Here is a 23,057-nt window from a genome sequence, read left to right as displayed (position 1 = left end):
CAGGCAGCGGGCAGAGCTTAGTGGAAGCAATTGGCGGGCACCTCAATCGCTGATGGATTGAAGTGCCCCGGCGCAGAATGTCTCCCAGCATCAAAAACTTGGATTGCTTTTCGCCAATGTTGTGCCACTGTAAAGTAGCATGCACCAACAGCACCATCTCACTTATGTTTGGATGCAAGGTAGGGGATTGTTTTGATAGATTTATCAGAAAGATGCATGAGCGACAGTTGCTTAAACCTAGTTGCTTAAATGGTCCCTGGACTCTGAGCTGCTAACTGTCTTCTCACACTGAGGATCATTTTGTTGATGACACCTTTAGTGGGTTAAGATCTGAACATATGCTGCAGGTTACACTCTCATGGCAGTGATCCATTCCTTTGCATGTGATCCTATTAGTTTGTGATTAGGTTGGAAGTCTCACAGAGTCTCCATTTGTCCGGTTTTAGTCTGACAAAAAATGAAATGCTCAATGAGACCTCTGATGATGGCAAAGCTATAGGCGATATTCGCAGGATCTCAACCCGACGCTCTTCAAATATCAGACTACCTAGCTTGCGTGTGTGTTCCATTCTGGCTTTAATTCCACCACTGTGGTGCACAAACCACATGCGTCTGGGAAAGAAATCCTGAGGGACTTCTGGGCTTCTGTTTGCTGAAACGAACTGATTTCAGCTTAAAGCCAAATAAACACAACCCAATCGAAGTGTTCATTCCTAATCAAGAGTAAAGCTCAGGCACAGGATTCCTTTTGGTTCATTTTCTGCTCGTCTAGTTCAGAGCGGGATAGCAAGTTATTTTAGTTATGTAACCGCCTGGTCCTTTGGGTATCTTAGCCTGCGTCCCAATTATATCTACTATGTGCGAATGGGTTGTGGGGAAGAAGCTTGTTTTTTTCGTTATTTCACGACTGAATGGTTAGTCTTCGTTGTCTCCATCTACCAAGCATTGCAACTTGCACAGAGCATAGAGGATTACGGCTTGTCACTTTGCGCCTACACCGACCGATCAGTCCTATAAAGCTTCCTCTCATTATAGCTGAACCTTCTTTTCTTCTAAGCGTGAGATCAGAGGGCTTGGGGAAGCCCTTGTTAACTCCTAATGACCGTCAATCCCCGTCAAGCACAGAGATGACCCCTTGCCATTTGAGCATAGCAGAAACATGGCAAATGATGTTTAAATTGTTTATAGATTGATGTATGTATGTTTAATTTTTACCAAAAACCTGTCATAAAGATGTTGCGTGCCTAAGCTAAAGACTCAAGAGTCCCTCAAAATGCATCATTGGCTGCATGTTTTATTTATAGGTATCGCATCTTACTGCCATTTTACAGTGTATTGCACAATAATGAATAAGTAAAACTACATGAGATTACAGTGAACGCAAAGCATTTCAAGACTTAACAGTAACACCTTACAATAAGATCATGATGTAACAATGAACAACACTTACAGCTGTTTATTTTTACATTACTCCAGTCTTCAGTGCTACATGATCATTCAGAAATTCACCTCTTCCCATGCTGTCACCCAGCTCTAGATGCTTGACTAAAGTCAGCAATGTGAGTGAAGCCTGTAGGATACACAGGATTCCACATTGATAATTAAAGCTCACATGCATCCTTCTTCAGATGCTTCTTTGCTTTGCTTGGACTCTGTGCATTTGTCAGATCAAGTTCCTGAGCTAAGCTGTGCTCTGCGTAGCATTGATTTAATCCTGCTGGGATGTGCTTGTCACACAGAAAGTTGTGAAAGAGTCTTATATGCTTCAGTTTTTTCATGTGTGATGTGAAAGTTTGCTCTCTTATAAATTTAGGGATTTTGCAATCGGCTTTGTTCTGCTTACCGTGAATGTGTATCACCCGTTGATTTGATTATTTCAGTGCAGACGTTTCAGTTTTCCTAGCTGATTTTTTTGTTCTAGGATGTGTGAACTTCTAAGGTTGTATATCTTTTGAAATGGCATATTTTTCAGCACAGATTACATTGTGATAGGTTCACAAAACAGTGCTTTGCTATTAGCGCTAAGAGTTATTAATGAACAAAAGCAGTTGGAAACTATATTTGACCCGACAACAAATCCGCCCTCTGTGTGTACATGCATCAGAGCGCCGTTTTTATTATTATTATTTCACATGCATTGGACATGGGAAAAGGGCATTGACATTTATCGTGCCCCTATTATGCTTTTTCAGATATTAGGGTACAACGGTGCTAAAGGCACACCTTAAAAAATAAAAATAATAATAACATTGATGGAGCAACAGATGTTGTGTGAAAATAAATCATAAAAGTGGTTTGTTTGTTTAAAAATCGTATAAATGTATGAGGTGGCAAGGTGGGCATTTTACGCCACACACTGGGTAAAAGGCTCACAAGTATGGGGCAAAAGGAACAAATTATTATTATTATTATTATTATTATTACTACTACTACTATAATTTAGCTAAAATAATGTTTTTATCAATGTCTAAGTTAATTGTTAAAAACAATCACTTTATTTAAAGTTTGTACTATCTTCGGGTAAATTTTTATAAATAAAAATTCATTTTTGTTCAATAAATACTGTATATTGTCATTAAAATGTTCATTTTAAAAATACAGAAACGAAATTATTTTAAAAAGCATAAATTCTGAAAGCATTGAGTGAGATCCCATGGTAATTTAAAGTCCGCGTGAACCGGAAGTTGCAAATGACTTTTCTCCAGTGTTGTGACGTATTTCCAAGTGAAACGGAATATTGAACAGAGTGCAGAGTTTTACTTCAGTCCTCCTCTCCATCTCTGCTCATAGCAGACTAACGGTTTGAGGGGAGTGGTTAAGCGTTTTTCAACCCAAGCCGTCAAGCCTACGTCATCAGAAAAGGAACGCCATTTCAGACCGGAAGTAACTTTTCAGACTTTGATTAAAGATTACCACGGCAAACAATTTTTTTCTGTGTATTAACGGATTAATTGTTCACCACAAGACTAGTAATATGCGCTAACAAAGTAAATAGGGTCAATTTTGATTTCATGTCGACTTTAATATAGCTTTACAGTAGTAGCAAAAATATATTTTATTATATGATATGATTAATATCATATTTTTTAAATATGATGATTATCTCTAAGGTGGACACCCAACTTGATATATGATATTTACCATCTGAATCTTACCATGTCATGTAAACAAATGGAAAAGTCAGCCAGCTGTTTATTATCATGTTTATTTTCGGGCCTTTTGACCCAACAGCAGGTGCACCTTTTACTCCAAATACCATACTTTTACATATTCTTCCCTCATTGAAAAACTGTTGCTTTAAGTACCTTGAATAAAACTGAAAAACATTAACACGTCCTTTGTCTAAAAATGCGATCGCGTCAAGGATCAGCCAAATTTCCACATGCATCATAAAAAGCGGTTGTTAAGAAAAGTGCTGAGCTGAATTTTTGTGCCATCTAATGGTTTAAATTCCTCACTGGCTGCCCATAAACCTCTACTTTGACCTGCCCTCAAAAACGGTAGCTGAAGAAGAGTTTGGTTTGTGTTGTCGACACGTCGAGAAGTCACAGTCTTCTGCGCTGTGAAAGCAAATCCACTTTGCATGCACTTCCAAAGGATGAGGACTCAACTTATATGGTATATACATACAATATGGGCGATTTGTTTCCAACACACGCTGTAATACGGTAGACCAATCACAACAGACAGCCATCTGACTAATCAGAGGAGAGTAGGCTCTCAGAAAGGAGGGGTTTAGTGTTTAGACACCGTAAGAAAAAAGGTGATGCTGCAATGTATACTATGAGAAAAAGTAAGTGTGTTTTTTTTTTACCCTGGATGCATGTAAACATTTAAAATGGCATAATAGGTGCACTTTAAATTCTGGTTGCTTTTAGCAACAACAACAAAAGTTTTTAAAACAATACTAACTATATACTGTAATTGGACCTCAGCGAAACATCTATAATAAGTAAATATTTGTTTTCTATGATATGGCTAATTTAAATTCTAGCCTTACTTTCTTTAATTACTTTCCCAGTGATATTGCAAAGATCATTTTTTCTATTGAAATTGAGTATAAATGAGGTCTAATCCTTTTAAGTTGATATTTTCTCTAAAATCCCACGGCACTTACTGCCAGTTGATTGTGTGATTTAATTGGAGTCTTTCTGGACTTTCTTTGGTTTTTAATGTTCCAGCATTTGGAGTGTGATCAATGAAATAGCCTGTCTCTCATTCAGTCATTGATTCTTTATATTAAGATGTTCAAATTGTGCTTCTCTTCTGGTTTCCCTCTTTATTTTCTGTGTTGATTTCCGTGCTTGTTGGCAGCTATAGCGGTTGGTAGACCTGATGTGAAGGTCAGCAGATGGATGTCTCATGTCTCTCTCAGGGATGTAGATTGTAGAGGAAGCATGTTTGGTATGCTCCAGACAGCTTGTTTTCTCCTGGCCTGCAGAGCTGTTTATTAGGTTTTAGTGTCCTCTCACTATTCCCACCTGCCGTTTTTGTCATCAACCGCTAATGTGTTCTTAAATGGAAATCGCTGTGAAGATTCAAATGTCAAATTGTATGATATTATGCTTTACAACGGAGCTGTTCTTAACAGCCATCACTTACTAATAAACTAAATTGTACATGCATGGCTATGACCCAGTGATGAAACTATGATGGAATAATAGAAAATTAAGGTAAATAATTAATCATCTCTACTTTTTTTTATTTTTTTTATCAGTATGAGTTTTTCTTTTTTTGTACTTGAGAAGATTCAGCTATAATATTGCAACCTGCCTTTTGAATAATATAATATAATATAATATAATATAATATAATATAATATAGGCTAATACATATTATAGGTTATATAACAACCTGTCATTCCTGATTTTTAAATTTGTGTCACAAAAATATACGTTATTGCTGAATCTTTACCGGTTAACACTAGCGGTGTCACAATATATCGCAATACAAAAATTCAACATTATTTATCGTGGATAGTGTTAGTGACAATATGTAGTTCACCCAAATAGTTACAATACTTCACCCAAAATGAAAACTACTGTGCATGAAAAAATTCAAGTTTACAGTTTTAGAGTCAGAACTACATTAAACTATAATGTTGAATATAATGTATAATAATGCAATGGGGAAATATTTGTGGGTCCTGATAGTGCCATATGTCTTACTGTATGTTATTAAATATATTTTAAATATATCCAGTCAATGACAGAGTGCAAGCATATTCGTCTAAAATAAATCTGGATTTTCAGCCTCAGAATCATGAATATATTTTATTTATTATTTATTTGTATTTAGTCACCATTGTCCTGTGTGTATTGGGTTACCAGCACCAAGTCCAAGTTTATTGATTTCCACACCCAATGTAATACCAAATATAGCATTTCAATCAACAGTTCTTTTTTTGTTAACCTTTTACCATATGTCTTACCAGTATCGTGATATCTATCGAATCGTGACATGAGGGTATCGTTACACCGCTAGTTAACACATTTCTACTGTCTCTTGGTATACAGACATTATGCATTAAAATAATTGGACTAATTAGCAGAAAGATGCTAATTCATATCTGAAGTGGAAATCACTGCTATTTAGCTCAACTATTTACTGTACAAAGTGCAGTCTGATGTTTTATTCTGAAGATCTGCATTGGGCATTGGGATCCTTTTACATATTGACTTATATAACTGAGCACTTTCCATTTAGTCAGTTAACCGTGAAGCTCCTTTTGTGACCAGCAGTTCCACATGCTCTCACATGAGCATCATTCATTAGCAATTCATTACGTAAGGCATGCTAAAATTGATCACCCTCTACGTTGATAAGCCATTAGAGCAACAGAGGGAATCCTACTGAAGTGTGTAAAACGTCTTACAATGCGGTTGCCCCGAGTGCATATGATGTAACAAGGGCATGTACGAGGAAAAAAGGGAAGGAAGGATGCGAAGGAAGACCAGGGAGACAACAAGCTATGCTTTTGTGTGGAATTCTTCATAGTCCAATCACACTAAATTTTAAGCATGCAAAATTACCCTACAACAAATATGAGCAACAAAATGATGTCATGCTTTAGGGTGTCAGTGTTGAGAACCACCGATTTATTCAAAACAAAGTAACAGTTGCTGCATCTCAGTTCACCTACTCGTACACTTATATGCCCTAGTACTGTTTTTATGAAGAAAAAGTACATACCTGTACTTTTGAATGTGTAGCTGAATAATAGGCAAGTTTTGGGACATATCATTTTGTCATAGTTGCATCTTTAACGGGCAGCTCTATTGCTTGGTTATGCGACATGTCACTGTTTAAATTGCCCTGTCAATCATCTTGTCACCTTTAAAATCCTCCACACTCAATTTAATTTAATTTCCATACAGTTTCTGAGAGAATAGTAGCACGTTTATCTGCCAGGTGTGGCTCCTTCATGCAGAGAACTTTCTTAATATGTTTGCATAATGATGTATTTAAAAGTTAATGACCAACTTTTTATTTTATTTTATTTTATAAAATGTGGATAACATTGAATTAATATATTTTATATATTTAAAAATATTGAATTAATTTATAATTGAATAAACATTGAATAGAAAAAAAAAAAAAAATATATATATATATATATATTTATTTTTTTATTTTTTTATTTTTTTATTTTTTTATTTTATTTTTTTACACTTTATTTTTAAACCCTTTTTTAAATGGATCTGCACTTCAGATTGTACACAAAATGAAAGTTAATTGGACCCTATCAGAGCAGGTTCTAAAAAACTTGCGTGCATTAAAGTATGAAACCATTTATAGTAATATTTAAAAAGGATTACAGTGTATTTGCTGTCCAATTGACACACATTAATACTATATCTTTTTGGGAGTAAGAGGTAGTGTAGCCAATTTTCAAACCTCTTCAAAAGCATTTTAGTCTACATTATTGATGGACTATCATGCTCAAACGCAATCTGAATCTAGTTTTTCTGGTTCAAAAGCTACTCCTTAACTGCATTTTCATAAAAGTGACTTTGAGGTGAAATAGAATAATGTCCTGCTTTTATGTTGATTGAAGACCCAGCATTTGCTCATGGCTGTTGTCCTCGTCCAGTTTGAGCCTTCACAGTGATACAGAGCTTTCTCATAAAGGACCTACAGCTGGCTTCCTGCTAGTTAATTATAGTCATCTCAAGAGAGAACTGCCAAGAAACAGACAGCCGTCTTCTTTTTTGATGTGTAACGAAAACAATATGTGTGCTCTCTTTGTTTTTTTAGGATTTGTGCTTCTAATTCGAACAGTAAAACCTGTCCTTGTTTGTTTTTAACCAATGCTTAATCATGAAAGACTTGAAATAGTTTTTTCCAACCTTTTTTTCTTATCTTTTATGTACACCCAGATCCCCATCAGTAGGTTCAGTAAGGTTCATTCATCAACACCAAACCAGAATATTATACTAAGCGTTACTTTTAAAGGTGCAGTAAGTGATTTCTTAGAAACACTGTTGATATTTGAAATCAACCCAAACAAACACACCTCTCCCTTCATTACTCCGCCCCCGAACGCACGAACACGGTTATTTCAGGGAACTTTTGCAAGTGACCCATAGCGTTTGTTGTTGCTTTATTTGTATTTTTATCTGGTGTTTGAGTGTAACGAAATTCTGGCTACTTCAGTTCTGGATGAGCAGTAGCAATGTGCTTTGAAAGTTTAATTTTAGGTTTTGCAGTGGGGGCAGCTGGGAGGAGGGAGGGCCATGATGTTTCCTAGAGAGACAAGAGGCAGAAACTATTTTAATTCTGCTCACAGCACACTGTCTGCTAAGATGTCAGCTCTTTCTTCATCTCCCAGGTTTAAGCACAAGTCAAAGTGGATGTGATGATCTCATGTCTCGTTCCTGTCTGCCCTGTGGATCTCAGTAGGAAAAGGGCAGGGAGAGGAATAACTTATTACACTGCACTTATTGGAATGGTATATGAAGTTGTAATCAAATATGCACTCTATTTTTGAATTAATTTTACAACAACCCTGCTGGAAAATATAGCTTAAGCTATTTTGGAACATCAAAGCTTATTTGCTGCTAGTCCAAGATGGTCTATCAGCTTGGTCCATCTAGAAATCAGCTTCAGTGTTTAAAAAACGTATTGGTTAAAATAATAATTCACCCCCATAATAAAATTCTGTCATCATTTACTCACCCTCATGATGTTCCATAATCAAATAATCATACTCTGAGAATGTTTCTGCTGTTATTATTTTTTATTTTTTTCATATAGTGAAAGTCAATGGGTTCCAAAAGTTTCAATCTCCATAAAAGACATAAATGTTGTTTACAAGTAATCCATACAACTCCAGCAGTTTAATCAAAGTCTTCTAAAAGTGATATTTTGTATGTGCAGAGTTTTCAGAACTGCATGATGGTGTATAAATGATGACAGAGCTTTAATTTTTGGCTGAACTATTCCTTTAAGATTAATTTTGCAGCAGGATGAAAAGAAAATTAATCAAAATATCAGAATATACACTACTGAAATTAATACTTTTATTCTGCAAGGCCACTTTCAATTGATCAACAGTAAAGACATTTCTAATGTTACAAAATACTTCTATTTCAAATAAATGCTTATATTCATCAATGAATCCAGAAAAAAAGATCACGGTTTCCACAAAAATATTAAGCAGGACGACTGTTTTCAACATTGATAATAATAGGAAGTGTTACTTGAGCACCAAATCAGCATATTATAATGATTTATGAAGGATCATGTGACACTGAAACCTGGAGTAATGATGCTGCCATCACAGGAATAAATTACATTTTAAAATGAATTAAAATAAAAAGTTATTTTAAGTTGTAATATTTTTTTCTTTCTAAAAAATAAACAAAAATCTTACCGACCACATACTTTTGAATGGTGGGGCACCGCATATATATATATATATATATATATATATATATATATATATATATATATATATATGTATATGTATATGTATATGTATAATTTTTTTTATAAAACAAGCAAATTGCCTAATTCGGATAGTGATAGCCTGATTCGGATAGTGGTTGCCATTTATTTATTAATTTATTACTTACTTACTAGCAAATTTATTTGTTGTTTATTTGCTCTATAACCGGCAAACTGACCATAAACAATAAATATCTGTAGCCATTTGAAATTAGGGGCAACCACTGCATTTTAATCATGGTCCCAAACAAAAATGCTACACACATGAAGCCAGTGCCGGCCCGAGCCTTTTGGGGGCCCTAAGCAGAATTTGATTTGGGGGCCCTCTCCCAGTCACCTGTGCTTGATGATTATTGACACAATGTCACGCTATAATGTTACATTATAAATTAATACAATGGTTATGTATTAATACAAAATAAATACTTAATAAAAAATAGATACTTGAAAAATTGTTTAACTTTTTCTTTACTCTTTTACTAACTCTTGGAAACTTCTACTGAAAACAAACTGTCACAAAAAATATCCTCCAACGTTTTGCATCACTTTGCAGTTTGAATGATGTTTTGTATGAAATGACGGAGTATGTTTTTATGTTTCCACTGTTCGATCGCGCCCGTGCCTCACACACACACATTCCAGCATTGCAATCTTGACATTGCAGCCTGTTCGTTATAGCTGTAATAAAATATAATAATAAAATAGTCAACCTAACATATAAAAATTACACTGCTCTGTTTAAATAGTCAGTAGTACAATTCATACCATTCAGCGTAAGCACCACAGTAATGTGATGTTTCCAAGCACATTTTTGTGCGTGTGAAGAGGATTATTTTTTTCCGTCGATATTGGAACGTGAGTGAAGTACAAAGCCTATGATAAAGAATAGTTTACCATCCAAATCCATCGCGAATGTTGAAACATTTTGATTCTAATGAGAGAGATACGTGAGCCCAACGCCGCTTACTTTCGCTTTAAATTATTGCGTTTTGGCTTGTTTATAATTATTTTTTTATTCTTGTTCTGTTCTGAATATCATTACATTTAAAGGATAAATAATTGATCAAATCTTATTTTTGACATGGCTTAACATTACATTACCGTGACTGCGCACAAATTGTATATGCACGCGAGGTTATGCGCATGACTCAAACACTGGCAGACACCGCAGCAGTTGTAGGCAGGTATATTGATCATGAAATCAGAATTTTCTTGTCATGAATTATTAATCCTTTCATTCATTCATGTCGCTTGTTTAAGTTAATTAATTTGTAAAAAAATTATAAATAATAATAAATAAAAAAAATCGATTGGGGGCCCCCGGTGGCGAGGGGGCCCCAAGCAGCCGCTTAGTTCGCTTATGCCTCGGGCCGGCCCTGCATGAAGCATTAACATTTTTTATTTTATTTGAATTAGATTGTGTCAATTTCAAGATTTAAAGCAATAACCAAAAGGTCTGACTCAAGATTTGTGAAATTATGCTACATAAGACACCTGCACAAAACAAAAACAGCAGATGGACTGAATGAAAATGCAAATTCGTGCTCTGACAGTAGGTGGCACTTATGGAACATCAGCGATTTCTTTGGGCACTGCGGTAAGCAGCGCTACGCTAATAAACACTACTTTATACGGAGGTAAAAGGAAAAGAAAATGCCTTTGATACTTCTGAAGACAGTCAGTTTCCTTCAGAGATATATTCATATAAACCCCCACCATCAATTCAATATTTTTTTTTCTTCCTCTATTTTGCTTCCTATATATTCACATAAACAGCGAGCTTGCTGTGCATGGTAAAGTATTTGCTCTGCTGGTGTGTCCGTGTTCTTTTCTTTGCGCCCGTCTTCAGCGCGTCCCATCTCTGGCCTGTGTTAACATCCTGTTTACAGACTTTGCAATAATTTCCCAAAGTGTAATTTGTGTGAAAATATTACAATGCAGTTTGTGTGCAAGTCTGGAATAGAGATCGACAAAATAAAATTGTGTGTTTGGAGTAAAAAACGGCCTGTTCTGATTTATGGCCGTTTGACTGGTGCATCTCTAATCTTGTTTTTGACAAAAATGCTCATCTGGCCTGGAAAGCTGGTCCCTACAATGCAAATCCTTATTGGTAGTATAATTAGGTCAAAGGCTCTCAAATGGGCCTGAGTTTCTTGGCAAATATAGTGGTTTATAAATAAAACTTGTTTTGGGGTGGGGGTTAAATCATAGAATTCGTTTAATTAATGTTCAGACTTTTATTGTCCAATAGTATGTTTGTATTTTGTTTGAAAGGGCCACACATCTGGGCTTTCAGTAAACACCTGCTCTGTGTGGTTCAGCCGAGGTGAATGTGCCAGACTTCATAATCCCAAATTATGCTGATTACGCTTTTATCATGCAAATAATGCTTAGTATTGTGGAGTGAACGCAGTTGTTTTGGCAGCTCTGGGATGTGCAGCCGTGTTACAGAGCTCTCCCGAAGGTATTCAAGGTGAAGTGTCTATAATAAAGTGCTGTGTTTGCTGAGCTCTGGGCCTCTGTTTTCTGCCCGATAAACAGACAAGAGCTGACAGCTTTACAGCGGCACGGCTAGACCCGAGACAGAAGGGGCACGAGGAGCAGGCGCGGGGCTCTTCCACTCCTTGAGATCCTACACAACATCCATCAAACTGCATTTCTAACAGCCGCGCACCTCTCAAGGTTCACCCTGCTTTAGGCAGTGACATTGTATTGCAGAGGACGTCGTCTGTGTAAAACCTGTCTAGCATTCGTTTTTCACTGCTGTCAAGTTTTCCAAGAGCTGTCCTCCTTGGTTGAATAGCTTTGTGAGTGATCTCACTGCTTTTATTCGGGTTTTACTGACGTTAGCTCGGCTTGGACGGACCAGCACAGAGTGAGAGAGCATTGAGCCAGTCGAGCAGCTCATTATCCAGGCAAGCTGGCCCCACAGTGAGCCTGAAGCTGAGTCACTGAAGCACTCAGCGGTGTAATAACATCTCAAGAACTACTCCCCGTCTGTCCCTTTCTCTCCCAGCAGTGGCTCGGAGTTCAAACTCACCTTTCAATTTCACTGGCTTTGTGGCCCGCTGAGAGTTGAGTTTGAACTTTGAGTTCGGAACAAGGCAAAGAATTCTGTGCACAGGGTTTCTGTGGTCCCCTTAACTAAAGTGTCAGTAGTAGTAGCACACTTCTCTTCTGTCTGTTAAATATACACCAGGGCATCAACAATACGTTTTTTTTCCCTGCTGGGCTGGGGTGCGTTTCATAAAAGCATCGCTATGGTCGCAAGTTCCGTCGTTATCAGCGTAGTTCCACGAATCGGTGTTTCCCGAAAATGTAGTTCCAACGAACATTCGCAAACAGCATCGCAAAGTTGTGTGGTTGGAACTATAGCTCTCGAACCGTGGTTAGAAGCCTAGTTTGTTTGCATGACTTGGACTCAATAAATCCTTATCTTGAGCCAAATAAGTAAGCTGACATTCAGTACAATTCAGTACAATTTTATTTAGAATACATACAAATGTCATTTACGTCTTTTAGTTTGTCAAGAGATTTAAAGCGTTGTTTTTGAAGAGTGCGCATGAGCGAACGTGCTCTACGTGAGAACGAGCCTATGATTGAATCTGGAAATAAAGCAAAATAACTGAGAAAAATTATAAATAGTCCTCAGATGCCATGTCCGAAGTTTTTAGCAAAACATCTAGCATTAATTCGAACTCAAACAGATTAATTAAAATGAGTTAATACTCCACCACCTGCGTGACATCATTAACCAACATGGTTGAACTACCAATTTTCAACAATATGGTTCCGGGAAAGAGTCGTGATCAGCTAGTTGATTTCTTCAACGACGCATCGTACTATGGTAGTGAAGCAGCGAGTTACATCGTTGTACGGGAAACGAATCCCTGGTTGAGACAATAGTTGTTTTTCACTGGTCCCACCACAAAATAGACCATTGCATCAAAAGCAGCTTGTAATGTTCTTTTTTATGCAGTGGTCTAATTTTAATTAAGTTTTTCAGGACCAATTTTCAGTGCTAAAATAGGGCATGGGATTCTACCTTGAATCTCTCCATATGGGCAAATCCACTCAGTCTTCCCCCATGCTGCTCGGAGGCAGTGACGTTACTATAAGCAACCAGCATAAGACCCCAACTTGGAGCTTGTCCCACTTTTTGGGCATCTACCTTCTCTAAAAAAACTGCCCTCTTTTTCTTCCCTCTAGACTTGCGTTTGCATTTCCTAACCCATATTCTAATAATGCCATAGAGGCGGGTATATGTATCAGGACAAGATGGATGTCTATGGATAAAAGGCACTGCTGAATAATTTGCGATTCCCGTTAAGAAAGTAGCAGAACAGTGTTTCACATACAGTCATGGCAGATTGGGGTCGACTGTGATGACTGTGTGGCGGGTAGGATCCGGGGGTGCCTGGCTCATTTAAAAAGTGTTTGCCATCTCAGGAGTGAGGTCTAGAGAGAAAAAGAGTTGAAATAGTTTCACAGTTCTGTACCAGTGCTGGATTTAAACTGTTTTTTTCTTCTTCTTCAGATCACAAGATACACTGCAGTTTGAATTTGAATGCCTAGTCTCATTCAACCAATGTTAAATAATAATAATAAAAAAAAATTATAATAATTTTTTTTTTTTATATATATATATAATTGCAAGTGAGGTAAGGAGAAAAATGTCACCTTTACTGTCAATTACATTTATTCTTATGTCACCTGCACATATATAAAACAAACAAAAAAGATACTGTTTGCAGATTGGTAAAGAAAAATAAATGTAATTTCATTTAAAGGGAATTCAATTTCTTGCAATTTTAATTGCTTGCAATCAATAAAACGTGATCCTTTATTCAACATTTTCTCATCTACCTGTGGTCTGAGCATTAATCTTTACCTTTCGCTGGTTGAACATCAAATCGCGTATCAAGTTCATGTTTGGGTCAGTGTAGCTGCAAGAAATTAATTTAATATATTATGCTGGTATAACTGTACACATTCTCTCTCTCTTTTTCTCTTTCTCAGAAATATAGATATCAGGATGAGGATACCACGTCTCCTCCAGAACACAGCTCTCCACACCTACCAGGGGACGCGCGTCCTCCTGAGCTGGTGCAGGTGTCGGAGAAGAACATCTCCCAGATTGAGAATGTACACGGCTATGTTTCCCATTCACACATCTCTCCTATGAAGGTAAAATCTCCCAGAATTCCTCTGGCTCCATGACACATTTCAGTGCTGCATGGCATCTATTCTATGTCTCTGTGCACTCTGTAAACATGCTTCAATGTTGCTTGTGATAGAATCTCCATCAGTTTCATGTTTACAAACAAACAAACACACACCAAATAAATAACATTCACACACTAAATCAGAGACTAGGACTGCAACTAAGAATTATTTTGATAATCAAGGCATCTGTTGATTTATTTCTCAGATTAATTGATTAATTGAATAAAAAAACTCCAATAATTACTAATTATTAATAAATGATTGATAAGTAATATAAAATATTTCATTAGAATTTGTTCTTAAAAAAAAAATATATATATATATATATATATATTCCACATCCTGCCCTATGTTGTTCTTTAAGCAGTGTGCAATTTGAAGGCTATGAAAACAGTCAGGATCAGCCTTTATGCTAAATGGATATAATCGCTCCTCTCTAACTTTGACAGATATGTGTTGCTTCTATGTTTCTGTTAAAGCACATGAAAGGGCAAGATAAGTCAAACTATATGCTTTACTTTGAACTGCTTGATATAAAGCATTCTCTATAAATGTCCTTAGAAATCTGTTTTTTACTACTGAATAGTGCTGTGACTGACATGTTTCCTGTGCATAGTTTGCAGACGCGATGAATCAAATGCGTTGAAGATTATTTTCAGTATTGATTATTATTGATTTGATCAATTACTTTTTGCAGATCTATTAGGAATAGAGTGAGTTCATCTGTCAAAATGTTGAACATCAAATCTAGGATGAATATTTCAGTTTTGTAGTTGCCACTGGAATATGAGACATTTTTTATTAATAAAAAAAAGAAGAAAAAGAAGAAGAAAAAAGGTGTGCACATCGAAAATCCCAAATTGGGCTTAAGTGCAGGAAATATAACAAGATAGAAACAAACAAACAAACCAAAAAGTCTGCACACTGAAATTACAGCTCCAAAAATGTATTAATAAACAGCGCAACGTTTTGACCATCAGGTCTTCTTCATCAGGCACAATGTGTGTAAAATTGTGCTTGATGAAGAGCTTACTGGTCGTTATACATTTTTGGAGCTGTAATTTTAGTGTGCGGACATTATATTTCTTTGTTTACCAAATTTGTTTGTTTTTTAGCCTAAGCTAGTTTGCTGGTCACAAGGGTTGCCAGTTTGAGCACATGCAACAGGAACGAGCGCAATGGACAATGAAAATTGGCAAATTGGCAACGTGCAGTATCACAGACCAAAACAATAACAAACATTCCAGCCTGGAAACGCACATTTCAAAGTTAAATAACTGGCTGTAGAAGTGTTTTTCAGAGAAACGAGTATGTTAACTTAGCATGTTTTCTCAATATATGCAAACATATTATGGTATTTTTATGCTTTAGAAGAGTGAAAAAGTTACATACAGCACCTTTAAATCAGCTAAGACCAGCTAAGTTAATGACCGGCCAGGTAGTTGGAGTAAACTTTACTTGTAGTGCTGTTTGGAAGGCTATACTTTTGTGCGTGTAACAAAGTAATGTTACCTAGCTGCTTTGCTGTATAAAGTTCAACATAGTGTGTCAAACTGGTCAATAGCAGCCCTTAAAAACAATAGCTCTGTTACAAATGCTAGTTAGTTGCTTTGCTATCTACTACCTAAATAAGAAACTGTTCCCAACCAAAATGAACTTCAGGGATTAGTTTTAAACTTTCTACTTAGAGTATTCAAACTTTCTATTCTTGCACAACACATATATTGCACTCATGAAGTGGATTTGAGATTAGACTTCCAGCTGTTAGCATATGCAGCTAAGCTAATGACAACACTCTAAGCACAAAGCACACACTAACACATTTGGTTACACTTTATTTTAAGGTGTCGTTGTTACAGTGTAATTTTATTTTTAAGTACTGAGTAATAATAATTAACTACATGTACTTACTATAGGGTTAGGGTAGGATTAGAATTTGGGTGAGGGTTAGTTGCATATAATTTTGCCTAATTTACAGGCATATAACATATGTAACAAGGACACTGTAAAATAAAGTGTTACCATACAAATGTATAAAAAAAAAATTGTATACATTTATTTTGAAATACATTATTTAAAATTATATATCACTATTTCACTGATAGTTAATTATAGAAACTTAGTGCAAGTCAAATGCCAAATGAGAAGAGACCAAGCACAGACTCAAGCAGCTAAACATTACTTCTTAACTGGCCTTGGACACAGTTAGATTTTCTTTTTTGTCTGGTCATCATTAATGCATTATAGCCAGTCTACAGAGATGTTCTGTTGTACAGTGACAGTTTTCTGCAGTAGTCAGATGGAATAAAATATGGATGCGGAGTGAAACGATTGTCAGAAAAAGATTTGCCTGATTATATATTCAGTTCCTTATGTTAGCGGTCACGCTAATGGTTTCAGCTGTGAAATATTTAGTTTACTAGCCAAATGAAAAACTTTTCAGCGTTGGAGGACACTTCCATTTTTTAAAAGAAATTCATTATGATATGGCCCGCACATATCTTTATTCACTTTTTTCTTAATTGATCTGCAGAATTCAGCAGAATGGATTTTAAATGTTTTAAACTGATCTGGGAATACATTCATAATGATAGCTGAAAGCAGTAGCCTGTCAGATTAGCCAGAATATTTAATAATATGTTACACCGTGTCCTAACCAGATGTGATGCAACATTCTGTATTTTTATTAAAAAAATATATTTTTAAACATCCTGCAAACATTTTTTTGCAGCTTTTATGACCATAATAATTCAGAGAATATATGTAATATTTGTGATTTTTTTTAATCCATTTGCCACACCGCAGGACCATTTTAAAATAAACTAATGAAGTTTTATGTCAATATATTTATCCTTAATAATATTTATGATTTAATATATTTACGGTTTAATATAAATCGACAAATTAAAATTGAAATATCTAAATTTATTTAAACTTTAAAATAAAAAGGGCATGTTATCTGTGACCTACCCACGTTAAAAATCAGATATCTTTGCGTTGGCTGCATTGTATCACGTTCAGTCTGGACAGACAAATTCCTTGTCGCTTGTCGCTTGTCTCTTCACGTCGGGTTAAGGACACTGTTATGAATGACGTCGAAATTGTGTTTTAATGGAGCTTTCTGTGCATTTCTTTAGGCCTATTAATGACCTATTGTTCTCACTCGCTGACGTCTTGAACGGTTCTCCCAATAAACTATGATTGTTCTTCATTATTTATAAAAACCATGTGGTGCAGACATTCAAAATGAATGTGGCAGTTTGAAAACTCACAATTCCCAGCACACTGTGAGCAGTGCTGATGTTTGAGGAGGAGCTGTGCTGGGCTAAGATCAGTGGAGCTCCTGCATGCCGACAGAGCAGCGCCTGACAAGCCCTGCCTGTCACCTCATATCAGCCTCGGCTGCGCAGAGCACGAGCTAGTGCTCTCTGTCCCCGCACACACAAAAACACACTCGCTCTGTCATCACTATGAGCCTGCATTCCTCCTAAATCAGTCCATGTGCTCTAGGCTGATGGTGCTTTCTGGCTGCTGGCCCAGCTGATGCGCACGCTCTCTTAACTCTCCCTCACAACAATATGAGCTCTGAGAACGCGTGCATCGTGCTACAAATATGCACCTATGCAGTTTGTTTGTTTTCCTTTTCAAAATGAATCATGTTGCCGCCTTGCTGCCTTTGATAGTTCAGTGGCAATTCTGGTTGTGATTTTAAGATGATGATGATGATTCAAAATAATTTCCTTCGAATTAGGCTGGTAATGTGATGATCTTTCAGTTTCTGTCCCTATTAGTGACTGCAGTAGTCTTACGCCACCTTCTGGCTGTTTTTAGTAATGTAAGGATCATTTGCAGTTTGAAGTATGCTATTTTTTTCAATGTTAATATACTGTATTCTATTCCATCTTAATATGCACAGCCAGATATAGGGAGATATAAGAAGCATTAAAGAAACCGCTTGCAATTATTTAATACTTTTATAAAAAGATACACAAAATTATACATATTTTTGTTATTCTGTTTTGGTGATGCTGTGTAGTACAGTAAAAAAATTGTTTCCATGTATATATCAAGTATTTTTTCCCCACTTGTTTCTGGATCCCATTTTAAACCAACAGTGTCACATTTTTTAGCTGTGTTGGTGTCTCTTTAGGACTTTTAAATGTAAATTGTGTTTTAGCAGTGTAATTTCTTTGTCTCTCTGCTTTAATACAGAATATTTTCGTCAGTGTTGATCATATTTCCCATGAATCAGATCTTGCTCCACGCACTCTTGATGACGTGACTGCATGCTTTCTGCAGCACACGACACATGAACCACATGCCCCTGGTCAGGTTTCTATTTACAGACCGCTCTTCTGGCAGTCAAGATACAGGGATGCTCCCATCCAGAATATCCGATTGTTTAACCTTTGCTTCAGTGGCACACAGCCTGAGTTTGCCTCCTAAAGCAGATGCACTTGTTCAACGCCATACTTGCTTATAGTTTGAGATTTTAGCTTTGTGCCTGATTATGGGATTGTGTTATGATTCCCTGCATGCTTGGCTGGAACTGTCGGCACAGATGGGGATGACATCTTGTGGCTCCCCATGTCCCACAGTTGTAGCGTCCTGTGACTGGCCTGCGTGCTTGTAGAGGCCTACAATGATATCTGTGCTGAAGCACAGCAAAGCTAAGCTGGGATATTTTTGTCCGAATGAATAAATAGTTTATTTGTTAACATAAGTCCTGCACTAAGAGAAGTGGGTCACGTTATATATTACCTATTTTGATTTTTGTGACCTCTAGTATGAATTTTCAATTTTGAATTATTTGAAGGCTGCATTTATTTGATCAAAAATACAGATAAAAATAGTAATATTGTGAAATATTATTACAATTCAAAGTAACTGCGTTAAAAAATATACTAGAGGTAATATATATAAAAATTTGCTTTATTTCTGTGATGGCATTGCTGAATTTTCTTCAGAAATCATTCTAATGTGCTGTTATCAGTGTTGAAAGCATTGAAACAGAAAATGTTGCTGCTTAATATTTTTGTTGAAAACTGTTTTTAGGATTCTTTGATGAATAGAACGTTCAAAAGTACAGCATTTATTTGAAATGGAAATATTTTATTCAATTTAATTCATCCTTGCTGAATAATAGTATATATTTTTGTTTAATCCTATTGATCACAAACGTTTGAAAGTTGTCAATGTCAGATTTGTCAATGTCTGTGCTAACTATGGATAAATATAAATTATACCTGGCTCTAGGTACAAATCAACTTTTTGGGGGTATATTCTGGTCATAAATATGGCAGAGAACTTCATAATGAGAAAAAGGACACATGTAGAGAGTACTGTGTTCTTATGCTGAATACATAATCAAATTAGCCAATTTTGTATAAACTTTGTGGAATTTTCGGGTGGTCTTGAGTGGGTGCAATTCCATGATGACCCACCTATGAGTAATTGTTACTTTAAAAAATAATAATTTCAATGTGGTTTACATTCCAAATTACATATAGGATTTACACCATTTTAACATTTTTAACAGCCCAAAAGTGTACGTGTGTACACACACACACACACACACACACACACACACACACACACACACACACACACACACACTTATTTCATGACTTATCTAGAATGATACACAGCTGACATGTGATTACATTGTGACTCATCTGTCCAAGCATTCTCACAATGGCTCCATGCAATGGAGATGACATCATTTTCTCACTGTCTTCTGCCACACAACTTCAAGTGTGTGCGTTTTATGAGTGTCTGCGGTTCATCATGATGATCCATGTTTTAAGAAAAGTGCTATGTGTGCTGCGTTATGAACGATCATCATCATGACATTATGGGTGATTAGGGTTCAATCATTTGACTGAACTCGCCTCATACGCACATTGTTTTATTCCTCACTTGTTTTTGCATTTGCCAGCTGTTTGTTGCTTAGTGAAGTTGTTGTGTTGTGTCATTAGCTGCATGGGTTTCAATGAAAGGCACAATGCTTTTACACACTTCACTGTCATTCTAAAGCTGCTTGTGGGCAAATTGTTTGATATATACAGTATATATATATACAGTGCTGGTCAGAATTATTTGCCCCCTTGGTAAATATGATCAAAGATGGCTATAAAAAATAAATCTGCATTGTTTATCCTTTTGATATTTTATTTTTAAAAAAGCAAAACATCTAACCTTTTATTGAAGGTTTTTTCTCCAAAGCATATTGGGAACAATTGTTTGCCCCCTTTTATTAAATACTTTTTGCAACCTCCTTTTCATTTCAGATAACAGCTCTGAGTTTTCTCCTATAATGCCTGATGAGTTTGGAGAACACCTGACAAGAGATCAGAGACCATTCCTCCTTACAGAATCTCTCCAGATCCTTCAGATTCCCAGATCCATGTTGGCACTTCTTCTCTTCAGTTCAGCCCACTCATTTTCTAGGGTTCAGTTTAGGGGACTGGGGTGGCCATTGCAGATGCTTGGTTTTGTGCTCAGTGACACATTTTTGTTTTGATTTTGATGTTTGTTTTTGGATCACTGTCCTGTTGGAAGATCCAATCACCGTTACAAGATTTCTAGCTGAGGTTGTCAGGTTTTTATTTAAATTTTTTTTTATCTGTTGGTATTTGATCGAATCCATGATGCCATGTATCTGAACAAGATGTCCAGGACCTCTGGCAGAAAATTAGGCCCACAGCATTAAAGATACAGCAGAGTATTTCATTTTACACATGGGGTACTTTTTTTTTATCCCTGTATGAACCATATTAAGTGTTTGCTGCCAAAAAAGCTCTTTTTTTCTTCTTCTTCCTTTTCATTTGTCCATAGAACGTTTGAAAAGTAACTGATACTACTGGAACTTCAAACGGGACGGGTTCTATGGTCAGATGAAACCCCCCAAAAATGCTTTTTTGGCAGCAAACACTTAAGATGGGTTTGGTGCACACAGGGATAAAAAAGTACCCCATGTGTAAAATGAAATACTCTGTTGTATCTTTAATGCTGAGGGCCTAATTTTCTCATACATGTTCAGATACATGGCATCATGGATTCGATCAAATACCAACAGATAAAAAATCAGCTAGAAATCTTATAACGGGTCATGATTGGATCTTCCAACAGGACAGTGATCCAAAAATAAACATCAAAATCAAAACAAAAATGGTTCACTGAGCACAAAACCAAGCATCTGCAATGGCCACCCCAGTCCCCTAAACTGAACCCTATAGAAAATGAGTGGGCTGAACTGAAGAGAAGCAGCGCCAACATGGATCTGGGAATCTGAAGGATCTGGAGAGATTCTGTATGGAGGAATGGTCTCTGATCTCTTGTCAGGTGTTCTCCAAACTCTTCAGGAGAAAACTCAGAGCTGTTATCTTGGAAAAAGGAGGTTGCAAAAAGTATTTAATAAAAAGGGGGCAAATAATTGTTCCCAACGTGTTTTGGAGAAAAACATTTATTTCATAATGTGATTCCTCCCACTTTCAATTATTTTACTTCAATAAAAGGTTCGATTTTTGCTATTTTTATAAAATAAAATATCAAAAGGATTAACAATGCAGATTATTTTTTACAGCCATCTTTGATCATATTTACAAAGGGGGCAAATCATTCTGACCAGCACTGTATACAGTATATGTGTGTGTGCGTGTGTGTGTTCAGCGTGTGTTTGGTACTCACATTTATCACCTGAGAAACTGCGTGCCCCTCTTCAGGTAGAGTCTCTGGAGTGCGTTTTTGATGGGCCGTCAACATTAGGAGGTGAGGAGGTTCCAGCCCCCGCCTTTGCCACACTATACTCGCAAAGTGACACACTGATGCAGGTAACCCGGTGCGATTTTTATGGTCTTCATTCACACGTTTTCCATTTATTATTCACATTATTCATATTATTCAAAGCACAGCTCTCCATGCAAAATGATAAAACGGATGGCACAAGCTTATAATTTAGACTGAGAAAGCTGTTGCAGTTTGCTTTGTAAACACTAGAGAGCAGACATGTCACAGTGTAAGATGTCATGGATGTATGTTGGAAATGTTGTAGTTTGGATTATATAATTGATCTATTTATTGTATTTTATACAGTAAACATGCAGTCAAAATTCTGTCAATTCCCTATTTACTTCCTTAAGTTCATGTTATTTCATATTATTATTGTGTATTATTTAAAAGATAAACAATTGTCTTTTTAAGTTTTAATAAAATATAATACAAATAATAAAAATAATTCCTCTGACGTCAGTTACGCTAGGCTACTGGATTGTTTTAACCAATTGCCAAAGCGTTTTTAAGGCTTTATTTTAGGTCTGACTTCATTCTGTTATGTAACAGCCAGCATCTATTACATTTTTACTTATTAAAAATGCATCACATTACCAAAGTAAAAGGTGTCGTGAACACCAATTCCCATTGACTTTAATATCAAAAGTGTCCTGTGCTATGTATACATTGGATTCAATTCTTATGAAATCTTTAATTCTTTAAAACTCTGAATTTCTTGTTTTCAGATTTTTGTTGTTGTTTGTTTTTGGAAATATGTTTTGAGTGATTTTAATCATTAGTAACTAATATTAGTAATAATTGACACATTTGGGGCAAAAACAAGTACAGCTAAAAAGATGTTCATGTCATTGAAGATGAACACTTTTTCAGATTTGTATATCAGTGTGAAATGTTTGTTGCCAGGGTAACCCTTTATGTTATTCGGAAAGAAATGACCATATTATCTGTTTGTTGTTGGCCCTTTTGAAAAGGTAATTTTCTCAGATAAAATGGGCATTTGCCAGTGTTTGGGTCAAAGAGGATTAAATAATTCATGTTTAATTTGTCTGACTTGTTGCACAGTTACTCTAACAAACCATGTTCATCAGTTG

General features: G+C 36.2%; 1 protein-coding gene across 11 annotated transcripts in view; it reads left to right on the top strand.

The window, feature by feature from the left end:
* The window catches only part of dlg1a (discs large MAGUK scaffold protein 1a), a 131,069-nt gene that overhangs the window by 32,723 nt on the left and 75,289 nt on the right, over positions 1 to 23,057 (top strand). For 5 of the 11 annotated variants that reach the window (XM_082189512.1, XM_082189509.1, XM_082189514.1 and 2 more), the window contains exons 4-5: positions 13,969 to 14,136; positions 21,900 to 22,007. In XM_082189512.1, coding sequence (XP_082045638.1) covers positions 13,969 to 14,136; positions 21,900 to 22,007 — 276 coding nt within the window. Of the gene's footprint in view, positions 1 to 44; positions 180 to 13,968; positions 14,137 to 21,899; positions 22,008 to 23,057 lie in introns of those variants that run through there. The other 6 variants (XM_082189516.1, XM_082189518.1, XM_082189513.1 and 3 more) reach the window with 3 other exon arrangements.

The sequence above is a fragment of the Leuciscus leuciscus genome, assembly GCF_965113295.1.
Source record: "Leuciscus leuciscus genome assembly, chromosome: 14".
Taxonomy (NCBI): Eukaryota; Metazoa; Chordata; class Actinopteri; order Cypriniformes; family Leuciscidae; genus Leuciscus; species Leuciscus leuciscus.
This window is presented reverse-complemented; position numbering and strand designations above follow the sequence as displayed.